A 12,818-nucleotide genomic window follows, 5' to 3' on the forward strand; every position below is an offset into this window, starting at 1 on the left:
GGCATCAGCCACATACAGCTCCTTACCACACTTTACGTTTAGGTGGCAGTTTCATCATCATGCCCTGTAAACGGGGTAATACAGTGTGAAGATGCTTTCTCAAGATTGTTATGAATGGCTGCACCCAATCCGGGTTGAGAGGCATCAGCAGACAGGACCACAGGAATGCACAAGTCAAAATACTGCAGTAGTGGGGGGTTACCTATGGCATGATTTGCAAATGATTCTTCATGAGTCTCATGCCAGCACCAATCTGTATCAAGGTGGAGCAACTGTCTTAAAGGGCCAGTAAGGTTGCTATGCTGAGGAATGAATTTTGACAGATAGTTAGTCATCCCTACAAACTGCTGCAATGCCGTTTAATCTTGAGGTTTTGACATTTCACACACTGCTTTGCTTTTTTAACACCATCCGCAGTAAGAAGATGGCCAACATACTGGACTGAAATGACTCTAAACTGGTCCTTGTCAGGATTGAGTTTTAAATTGATTGAGCAAATTTTGTTCAGTACATGTCGCAGATGATCAATGTTCTTCACGTCTGCAATACCAGATAAGAATGTCATCAACTACAATTTCACAGGGCTGTCCGGCAAACAATTGTTCCATTGTCCTCTGAAAGACCTCACTGTAAGTACAGATTCCATATGGCATTCTTAATAACCTGCAACAACCAAAGGGGGAAATTAATGTGGTTAGTTAAGATAACGCATTATCAAGCGGAATTTGCCAAAACCCACATTTAGCAACCAGAATTATAAACACTTGTGCTTCATGATGTATCATGTATATGTCAGGTCCCAGTTGGATGAGTCCCATTGAGATGCTGTCTTGCAATCCAAAAAGGGGTTTCAGACACTGATCAACCACATACAATTTTAGTTGCCCATGAATGCAGTGCAAAACTGTTGTTTCCACAGTGTCAATTGTTTCTCCTCCATAAGCAACAATGTTGAGTTTTTCTGCAGTGTTGATAGGGATGGTGTGATCAAGACTTTTCAGTGTTTGTTTGGATATGATGCCAAATTTAGTGCCAGTATCCACTTTTACTTTTAGTTGACCATTTCCATTTTGTAGTTTGTAGAGTGTTAAAGATTTCACCCTTCTGATTAGTGAGAAGAAAGTATCTTGTTCATTGTTGTCAGTCTGTGCATCCAGCTCATATTCTATCTCTCTGATGGACTCTGTGTTGGTAGACTGGTATGGCATTAGCTGACTGTGGTGCAGACCTGCAGCATCTATCAAAATAGTTTACCACAGTTGTTGCAGCGTTTGTTTTATGCAAAGCACTTACTTCTCTATGAAGAGTGTTGACCATTGCAATTAGAGCAAGTTTTTTTGTAGTGTGCATACTTCTGTGTCCTTTCATAACTCCTTCATACTCCTCTGATTGTTTGTGCATCAGACAGATTGTAACAGCCAAATCAAAAGTGAGATTCCTTTCACGACAGTAACTGTTTGTGTACAGTGTCATTTTCTATGCCGCAAACTATGCTGTCTCTAATCAGCTTGTCTTGCAGCAACCTGAAGTCAAATTTTCTGCCAGTATTTTTAAAGTGGAGACATAGGCTTGTATTGATTCGCCATGTTTCTGGGCAGAGGTATTAAACGCGTGTCTGTTCATGATGATGCTCTTTGCAGGTAAGCACTGTTCGGAGAATTTATTTAAGTACATTAGGATTCTCTGGGTCTTCCCCGTCCGCGTAGACAAATGCCTCTGATTTATCAACTGCTTCAGGGCCAGCTAAGTTTAACAGCGTGTAAGCTTGTACCTTCTTTGATTTTTCTGACATTCCAGCACAGCAGTAAATACGCCATTCCTTTTCAAACTTCGTCCAGTTGTCAGCAATATTGTCATCAAAAACCAGAGGATCAATGCAACAAAGTTTAAGGGGAAAACTTTCATTACTACAACTTGTTCATTACTGGATTTGGGTTCTTTGACATGGAAATATTTATTATAAAAAAATAAAATAAAATAAAAAGCTTCAGTGCATGTTATACTATAAATACTATACATTTACAGTAAAAACACATGTGGTATTTGGTGATCATTGGTAAATGTAGAGACAATAATAAGGAATATAAATGTGTAGAAGACGAATTTTCTTATCCTCCGCAGCAATTTTCAATCATTGTTTAAGCCCTCAAGGAACTAACTTTTTAGCAAAAAATAAATAAATAGTTGGAAGGGACATAAATGACTGTGACACTCAAGATGGCTACCAGGTAAGCAGTTCTTATTTTTTCTCTCCAGATAAAAGTTGGTTTGTCATAGTACCTAGACAACTTTTTAGTTTTCATTACCGAAACATGAGTTTATAAATGCATATATTTAATGTAATATCATGTTACGGTAATGATATTTTTCATAATGATAATCTAAAAAAATTAAGTAATTCTATAGGAAATATTTTTTAAATCCTCTTAAAAATAATGGTTGTAGAAAGTCCAGACCTTAATCTTATATGTGCAAAAAAATGGCTTGATGCTGGACACCTTCTAAATCTGGATTTCGTGAAAATCATGCAGTTTTAGTGCACTTTATGCTTACTGCTGCTGACCATTGTTATGGAGATGCAGATTTTATTTTCCAACAGGACTTGGCACCTGCACACAATGCCAAAGCCACCAGTACCTGGTTGAAGGACCATGGTATCCCTGTTCTTAAATGGCCTGCAAACTCGCCTGACCTTAACTCCATAAAAAATCTATGGGGTATTGTGAATAGGAAGATGCAATATGCCAGACCCAAAAATGCAGAAGAACTGCAGGACACTATCAGAGGAACCTGGGCTTTCATAACATCTGAGCAGTGCCACAGACTGACTCGACTTGCCTCATTGCTGCAGTAATACAGGCAAAAGGAGCCCCAACTAAGTATTGAGTGCTGAACATGCTCATACTTTTCAAGTTCATACTTTTAAGTTGGCCAAGATTTATATTAATAAAATCTTAAGTAAAAAGTTCTAAGTAAAATTCTAATTTTCTGAGATACTGAATTTTTGGGGATTTTCTTTAATGGTCAGTTATAAACATCACAATTAAAAGAAATAAACATTTGAAATATATCAGTCTGTGTAATGAATGAATATAATATACAAGTTTCACTTTTTGAATGGAATTAGTGAAATAAATGAACTTTTTGATGATATTCTAATTATATGACCACCAGCACATGTATATACCCAAATTTTCTAACATTAATATACTATACATACTCCCACAGAGTTTGGGGTTGTTAGAATTATGAAATGTTGGATTGGATTACTTCAAAGTATTGGGTTATGGTCACACAATAAAAAACATTTGTCACACGTATAGTAGAACATTTTTTTCGGTGGCTAATGATTGCCTTTATCATTGGCTATCACCACAATTACTGTATATTTCAGATCTGTGGGAAAAACTGGAATATCACCAAAAATTATGTGATGTGCTTGTTATTATGTGATTTTATAAATAATGAAAATAGTCTAAAATACTGTAATGAATACTCTGATGTAGAATGCTTGGACAGCAACATTTACTTAAAGCACAGAGGCAACTTACAGCAGCTGACTATTAATGTGTTGGATGATCAAATTAGGCAGAACGTTAATTACATTAATTGTGCATCAAAACTTGTACAAGTGGGTCATGCAAAGCAGAGCCTTCATGTTACATTGGCCAGGATGCAAAAGTAGATGCCCTGCAGGATTTTTTCTGGGCTTTTGGGCTCGACCCCAGCAGCAGTAAATCGATCACAATGGGGGAGCTTTCATTCAAAATGAGTGCCATTCAAGGGTGTCGCTAGACCCCTTTTACTGGGGCACGTGCCCCAGTATAAATATTTTGTGCCCCGGTGTAAATCTCAAGTTTAAATTTTAGCAGTTAACTAGTGCAATGCTTTACAAAGACAATTGCAGCAAAAACGGATCTATATGCAATGTAGTTACCCAATTTACACTTGTAAAGGCGACGAAGCAGTCAGAGCACAACCGCATTCAAAAGGTGACGTGAGTGAGTTAGGTTATGAAAACATGACGAGACTAAAGTTTCTAAATTATAATGCTAATCTTATTTTGACTCGATCATTACTGGCTTCAGATGTAAATCAAAAATGTTTTGTGCAAAGCAGGGAAAGGGAAGCAGAAAGGAAAGATGATGAGTTTAAGGGAGGTAAGACAAACTACATCCTCACCCTGTCAGCTCTCAAACATTAGAGGAAAAATCTCTGGAAAACCTCTTGTCAAGTCTATAGAATTGCACTGTTGCTGAGAAAATCAACAGATGTATGTGTTATATTGTTCTGTTATTTCAGATATGAAATTAATATTTAGTTTACTAATATTTAACTCTAGGACACTACATACAGTTAGCAGTAACTATGACTGAGATTATTTAGTATAGCAGTCATAAAATGACTAGTTTCTTAAAATATTCTTGTAAAAATAAGTTATTAATCATTGCTTTCATTGTATAATGTAGAAAATATTTCTCTGCTGTCATTATTAACATGTTTGGAGGCATAAATGGCATAACATGTTTGGAAATAATGTTAGGTATGATGAAGACTACACTTATATATGTATCTTTCGCAGTAACTGTTGCACTGTAGAATAGTCGGTTAAGCAAAGGACATTGTATATGCACACTTCTTGCACACAGCAGGCTTTCAAAAAAAGTCAGCAAAAAATGGGGGGCCTGTGCCCCAGTAGAGCTTTATGTCTAGCAATGCCCCTGGTGCCATTGATGGAACCAGAGGCAATCAATTAAAACTGACTGAGTAAGGTTATGGCAAAGATTGCAATCATAACAAAAATGAATAGGTGTAATCAAACTTTGATGCTTGTTCTCAGAATTCGTTTTTTGGCCTTATCACATAAGATGCAAAAATAGTCTGAATCACCTGTAGTAAAGGAAATTTTAAATCAATCTTAAAACACTTTTGAGGGACAGTTAAATGGCACCTGCTGCTCCTGATCTGCCATTACGGCCAGGGATGTTTTTATCCATCACTTCCTCCGGGTTTTCAGACTGGCTGCTGTAGCCACGACCACCACCTCCAGCGGCAATGAGTAAAGGAATGTGGACTCCATTCTCCACCTGTAACAAAAGGAAATAGTACGATTAACAATAAATATTGTTTTAGATGGGGTTGGAAAGTGTATAAGTATGTCCCTAACCAACATTTGGATGATGTTTTCCATACAACAAAAGAAAACCTACACACTCGAGATACAGTTGCTCAGCTAGAGACAGGGTACAGATAGGATTAGTATCTAAATTTTGAGGGTGTGGAAAGGGCCATGTTAGTTTGAAATCAAGTGTAATTATTATACAGTGAATTAAAATTGTCTCTGGGCAAGATATGATATACATCAGGGACTATTGTAGTATTTTTCAAATCTGAGAGATTTTTCTTTTAACAGGCAGTTAATGGTTTAGGGTTTAGGTAAAACAATCTAATTTGATCTCACAATAAAGTTCCAGGACCAGCAACAGATGTGGATCCAGTACTGCATTACCTTGAAAACATACGTTCCCCCTCCCCCTCCTCCTCCCCCTCCCTTGAGCTGGGTCTTGTTGATGGAGGGTCCATGCTGTTCCCTGCAAATACGGTTCATAGCAGCCACCATCTGAAACATCCATGCAAAACATTAAGGTAGCACTTTACTTTACAGATCAGTAATAACGGGATAATGTTATGATATATACATAATTTTATAATAGTATTATAAGTAAATACTGTGCAATATCCAGACAATTGCCGTGGAGTTTTCAGACAGACAAGATTCAAATGTATAATAAAATGGCTATAATTGTAATGAATATGTACTTACTGAAATTATAAATGTTTAGGTTTTACATATTGTAATGTAATATTTCTGTAATTACACCAGCCTGATGGTAAAATGTTAGTAAGTACATGGTTACGGTTAAATGTTATGGCTTAATGACACAGTGATTAAAGAGACTAACTAAGTCATTGTGGTAATTAGATGGTAAAATTAAATATTTTATCTGTATAGATGGATAGACAGAGACAGACAGACAGACTGTTCTGCATAGAAAGATGTGAAAATATCAAAGGGGTGTCAGAGAAGTTAATAAAAGTTGTGCCGCAGGTTTTTGTCTGTTTATTTTAACTATTTCAGCATATGGTAGCCTATTTCACATAACAGATGGTAATAACTAAGTAATTGAGTGGAAATAGGTTATTCTCCATTTTACAGCCCTGCTACTGTGTAGTTTCCGTAAAACTAGCTCATTTATGTCAAGGTACTTACAAAGAAACAACACTGAGCATTACTAAGAGGATACATTATACGTATATCAACACAGAAATTAAGTAGTAACAGGCAATACAGTATTTTACAGCCTGGATACCATTGAGTTTTTATGAACTTACTTCATTTCTTTTGAGGTAGTAACAGATACAATTTTACATTTACCATCTAACTATTAACAATGACTTGGTTAGTCTCTTTGATCACTGTGCCATAATGCCATAACATTTAAAAGTAACCATGTACTAACCAACATTTTACTCCTTCATAATAAAGCAATTTACATTGTTATTGTCTGGAAACTCCACAGTAATTGACTGGAAACTGCACAGCAATTACTTTTAATATGTGGTTTCAAAGTAAAATTACTATGAAAATACGTATTACCAAAAAATTAAGCTGTTTTTATCGATCTGTAAAGTGCTACCTTACATTTACATTGTCTACTACTCTTTGTATCATGTAGCAAAGTGTAATGACCTCTGTTCATTTTGATGGTAACCATGTTGTTTTGGCCAAATAAGAGAAACATCACATAGAAATACTGATAAAATGGCTCACTCACATTAGGACAAGCATCTTCTCCCTCTTGTCCTACTAGAATATACAGCAGCTCATCTTTCTGTAACAGGAAATCTCCAGTGATGTAGACTCCATGCGACTTGTGAACAGCCAAGACACTGCGGCCACCAGCTGCCCCATATGCTGTGATCCTGAACCCAAATAATGTAGCTATTTAACAGACACTTTAATATGTTTTTTTTTTAGCAGATTTCTGGTTTCTTTGACTGCCTGGGCTAAGTGAATGTCAGTATATGTCTATTTACTTGGGAAATGTATTTTCTCAAAACAACAAGAACCTGAAAAAGCTTGAAACATGCTACACAGCTATGCCGAAGAAGAAAATTAATTGTCCACAAACTTCTGTTAAGGTCTTAAAGGAGCATACACATAGATATTTTCCTATAGTGTTCAGGACATTGAGAGTGTGTTGTGTGCACCTATATTTCCTTGTCTCTGGAACCCGCCACATCTGGATGCCCTTGAATGGTCCTTTAGTGCCCACAGAAACATTGACATTGGTGTTGCGATAGGAATTGATGCACTGAGTTGGTGTTGGACCATCCTGTCCTGTGGCTCCGCAGGTGTGGAATATCCACTTGATAGCTGCATACACAGATGCCCAAAGATTCATCAAATGTCAATCAATAAGCGTGATCTTCATAAGATAAGCCTACTTCTTATTCAGTGAAATTATCAAAACCAATGCTGTAGCACATTACTGATAAACAAAGTTTAATTAGAGTTACTGATGAACAAAGTTTAAAAAAATATATAGCATATTTAGCTATACACAGTCAAAAATCTGAAGTCAATTTACATTCTGTTCAAAAAAGATATTAAACCCACAGAAGTTTGAAAAACTATGGAAGGTCTTGAGCTGAAAAATACTAAAGGACTTTAATATTTTATACATTTCAAAAACAGGTGAGTATGAGAAGAACAAAGCTAGGAACAAGCACAGTATTTTAAGATAAGACATATGGTTGGCCTTTATCCTAAAGTCTGAAAGGATTCAAAGCCTAAAATTCCTACCTAAAATATGCTAGACAAATAAACCAACACTGAAATAACGTCTCGGTTACGTATGTAACCCTTGCTCCCTAAAGGAAGGGAACGGAGACGTCACGTTGTGAAGGAAAAATTGAGAACCGCTTCTTGGAGACCAATCTACTTTGAGAAACTAAAAAAACGGCAATGAACTTGGCATGCAGGTATTTGCATCTGCTGGCGCTGACCTGCGGGTATTCAATGCGAAGCAGGTGCATTACCAGATCAGCTATATTATTTGCTGAGAAAGCTGAGCATCAGTGCCCGGCTTGGTAACAGCAGTGGAACAGAAAACTATGGCGACGGGATGTGACGTCTCCATTCCCTTCCTTCATGGAACAAGGGTTACATACGTAACCAAGACATTCCCTTTCAATCGAATTGGAAAAGCCTACCAAAGCGCCACTGCAGCTAGACCCTTCTATTGCATGCAGAAGCCCTCTGCCCTCAATGTAGGGGGCGGAACCTACGGGTTAGTGCAGAAGTCTGGTCACTACCTGTTCCTTAACCCACGATAGTGAACCAGCGAACTGGGGAAGCAACCCAGACTGGGCGGAACTAGGCACACTACGGAAGCCATCCCCTAAGAAGGTTTAACTGGATGACATATAGAGTATGAAACAACCGACAGGTTGCTCATAGAGAGATCTCTAAACAGTATATAGTATACTGAATCGATACTGAATCGCAGGGGTCCGATTCTGTGTTTCATGCACACTTTGTGCGTGTACTTCGGCTCTGTGATCAGTAGGAAGTCCTTATCAATCTAAAATCACTATGAGTTTGAGTCGTTTATAACGTGCATTTAAAAAAGCAACACTCGCCAAACACAATCATTCAAAATATTTTTATTATCATGAAAATACCTGAAACAATCTGAAGAACAGCGATAAAAATATTCCTTTAGACATTTCCTGGAATAGTGTTTGGTATACTACTTCTTCTGTGGCACAAATGGCGTTTCTACACGAGAGCGCCCCCTGGCTTTTGGATGTGGCGGCATTTCACCGTAATTCATTCAAATTCATTCATTGAGAAAACGCGCATTTGCACGATTAATCAGCACAGCCCTAATAGTATGACGGGGCTCTGCTAAGGGAAAACGTGGAGGATTTAAACCCCATGGACTATACACACATAGGAACCCCGAGTAGGTGACACAATGTGGGCGCCTAGCCTAACACAGGTTTACAGAGAATACATCTAGTGAGAGAAACCACCTTGGCGATTGATATATGCAACAGTTGCAGTGTTGCCTGTGGGTACTAATACGTCTTTGCCTCATAACTCATAGCTGAAACGGTGAGCGCAAGATATCCAGCCGACGAGCATTTCTTGCAGGTTTATGTGCCAATGCAGCTGGGCTGTCGTCCGGACCCCAAAGCCACAAGCCCGTCGTACGTGGCCCCACCCCATTTAGGAGGCATCTGTGCATAGTATTGCATGCCTAGAGACCTGTCTCAGAGGCACGCCGGCCCGGAGAAACGAGCGATCTATCCATGGAGTGAAAGTGCGACCACATGCAGGTGTAATGATAACACTGTGAATGCCGCAAAGCCACGCTCTTCTCGGGACTCGGTTGTGAAGCCAACGCTAAAGCGGTCTCATATGGAGCAGCCTAAGCGGAGTAATGGCCGCTGCTGCTGCCATATGCCCCAGGAGCTTCGGAAAATGTTTCAACTGGACTGCACACTTGCTCTTGAATGTATTCAGGCAAGTCAGCAGACCGGACATAGCACAACCAACGGCACGTGCGGTGACTTTCGAAGTCGTTAGCTGCATGGAGATCTGTGAAGGCTGATTGGTTGTGACCTCCCTCGTGCAGATCCCTCAGAGCCTTGGCCTGATGAACCTGCAGCAATGCCATGCGGTCAGACCGGATGACTGCTTACAAGCCCGTGAGGGGAGAGTAGGATGGTCAGGGTTTTCCACGACTGCATCAACTCCTCATGCACCTTGGGTAAGAAAGGTACAGGGGGAGAGGACCCCCGAAGTACTAGTCGGTGAGGCGGGATGGTTTGGGTGGGGGAGTTTCAGTCCACTCCAAACCAACTGCCGCCCGAGCGAGGATGGCTTCCATCTCGGGATCAAATGCAGGCTCCGCAACCCTACCCGAAGGAGGGAGCGGATCTGGATCGGCGTCCAAGGTTGACACCCCCCCTCCGATGTTACACTGGACAACGTCTCGAGTGGAGTCCCGACAGAGAGCGAGGACACCCTAGAACATGGGCCGCTCGTCTCCATCGGAACCTCTGCTGACGATGGATCAGGGCGCTGATGGCTGCTGGACGAACCATCGGACTGGTTCAGTGTTGTTATACGGAGGTCATCCTTCACAAGCTTTGTTGCTGTACCCTTGGCAGCACTTGACTTGAAAGGCAAACCGACACTAGTCTACACAAATCCAAAATAGACTTGCCCTCGCAGATGGCTTCTCAAGAGCAGATGTCTGCTGGCTTTCGAAGAAAATAAAGCTGATTGGTAATGCACAATGCTCCGCATTAAATACCCGCAGGGCGGGGCAGCGCCAGCAGATGCAAATACCTGCATGCCAACTTCATTGGAGTTTTGTTAGTTTCTCGAAGTAGATTGGTCTCCGTGAAGCGGTTCCCAATTCGACAGCCACAACGTGATGTCATAGTGACCAACTGAAAGGGAACAGCCTTTTTTGTGCTAGGGATATAACCTAGAGCAGTGTTTCTCAAACTTTTTCTGCCATTTCCCACTTTGGAGGTAGGGAAGGGTTCCGAGCCCCACCTGTCCCCAATTTCCCCGACAAAAGGGATCGAGTAGTTTTTAATTTAATTTTAACTGTTAAAATTTGTTTAATCCCATCATATTTAAAAAAATAACAGCATTAAACACTTTCAATAGAGAAACGCGAAAAAAAAAACAAATGTGCAAATGCGAAAAAAAACTTTGTTTTAAAGTAAATAATAATAATGCAACTGTGTTTGCATTTTGTCTCTCACAAAAGTCATCATACTTTCTTTTCGGCTGGCGTTTTGGTTGATTGGGTCGACTGTCTGTCTTGGTTTTCTTTGCTGGTACAGAATCTCCAGTTTCCATTCCTTGTCACAAACGTATCCATTGTTAACTTTTATACCCGCTACTGCCTATAACGCCTCTCCACATTAAAATTTTTGTTCCACTTCAATTCTGACATTAATTCATTCTTGTAGACTATGGTTCCGCGTGACATTTTCTTCACAGTCTGATGTTGTTTTAAGTTAGGCTTATATTTAAATGTATCATTTTGAGTGTATGGTCAATGATTAAAAGAATGAATAGAGATGGGCACAAAAATGACCAAATTTCCTCCCATTTGTCACGCCCCACTTGTAATGTTCCTATTCCCCACCAGTGGGGCCCGCCCCACACTTTGAGAAACGCTGACCTAGAGACATGTAATTAGATTTAAAGCAAACATTATAGGTTTGAGTTGTAAGATGTTCTCTGTGCCGGTCAAATAACACAAATTATTTTCTTATAGAACTTCCTTTTATCAAAGCTCTCGAATGTTTGATTGGTAGAAATGAATGACTGAGTCATCGGAAGCTGAGTGGCGTAACTCAGTCTATCATGAGGTTAGCTGTCCGACTCTTTTTTCTTATCAGACAAGCAATCACGCAGACAAAGTCAGAGGAAGTAATCAAGCAGACAAAGGCGAGGAAGCTGATCTGACAGAAGAACATCTCTTCATAGCCCTAAAGGTTTGAGTCAGCACAAGGCAAACTCCCCTATTCAGCTGGGCTTCACTAGCCAAAATGAGGTTCCATGATAACAAAGGGAGAAATCAACAAATGTTAGACGTCTAAGTACTCTTCGTACGAAGAAGTCGGGAGAATGAAAGAAAGAAATAAAGTAAGCTCAGACTGGATTTACAAAAAGTTTATTTGATGATTCTAATGATGTCAGTTTCTGTCATCAAAGTTTAGATTTTTTTGTAAAACTTTTTTTTTTTTAATTTCTCCTAGGGCTGTATCATCACAATAAAAAAGCTTTGTAATATTTTATTCTAAAATCATAATATTTTTTTATATATAAATTCTGTGTTTGGCCGAAGATAGGAAGGCGATAAATTATGGGCTATTTCCGAATAAACTATTTCTTAAGAAGAAAATTAAGATGTTCCTAAGAAATGTTCAAGAATTGTTCACATGTGTTTAAAGAAAAGCAACATTTAGAAATAAAAAGCAATATAATAGTTTTAACCATCTAGAATGTTTACACAAACAAATTCTTTCTGGGGGCCACACCCCCTTTGCCCCCCATGGCGCTGGGCCTGGTATTTATTCATAAAGTTTTCATTTAGTCAAAACAAAAGTGCCATAAATCACTTGTTTAGATTACTTTTTTGGATATGTGACTTGCAGGACATCGTTCTAACTGTCATGTCAATGACAGAATCACTCTAATTCTGGGATCACAGACAAACCATACGTTTGTCTCAAACCAGATTAATCGGATCAGAATCGCAGTGCTGAAGCACAATTCACAAACAGAGAATAATGCTGAAAATAAGTACTGCTTTAATTTAAAAACATCTTGCACTGACATATCTTAACATATATCAGTGCCATTGTTTTGTCTCAGGATGCACACCAGTATTGTTTTTTGTATGTTGAAAATGTCCTTATATAACTAAGACCAAGTACTGGATTAATCTAAACCCTGTCCGGAAAACTGCCCTATTATCAGCCAAACAAACCTATCAAAACCATGACCTTGGCTTTACTACGGTAATACTCAAGTTGAGCTATAGGAGATCAATAATTTGCTTTAATTGTGCCTACTGCCAAAGCTGTCTTACACCACAGAGGACCTTATGTGAGTGAGACTTTAATAATGAGTTCTGACAAATAGCAGATTAGCTGTTCATTCAGATTTATTAAATCTGATCGGTGTGAGGTCATCTACGGACAAACAGATACGT

General features: G+C 39.1%; 1 protein-coding gene across 1 annotated transcript in view; it reads right to left on the minus strand.

Moving 5' to 3' along the window:
* alk (ALK receptor tyrosine kinase) overlaps nucleotides 1-12,818 on the minus strand; it is a 921,668-nt gene that overhangs the window by 54,044 nt on the left and 854,806 nt on the right. Inside the window, exons 12-15 of the mRNA XM_065288699.2 lie at nucleotides 7,273-7,438; nucleotides 6,837-6,984; nucleotides 5,510-5,620; nucleotides 4,952-5,087 (exon numbers count right to left, since the gene is read on the minus strand). Coding sequence (XP_065144771.1) covers nucleotides 4,952-5,087; nucleotides 5,510-5,620; nucleotides 6,837-6,984; nucleotides 7,273-7,438 — 561 coding nt within the window. The remainder of the gene's footprint in view (nucleotides 1-4,951; nucleotides 5,088-5,509; nucleotides 5,621-6,836; nucleotides 6,985-7,272; nucleotides 7,439-12,818) is intronic.

This window comes from Paramisgurnus dabryanus, chromosome 17, assembly GCF_030506205.2.
Source record: "Paramisgurnus dabryanus chromosome 17, PD_genome_1.1, whole genome shotgun sequence".
Lineage (NCBI taxonomy): Eukaryota > Metazoa > Chordata > Actinopteri > Cypriniformes > Cobitidae > Paramisgurnus > Paramisgurnus dabryanus.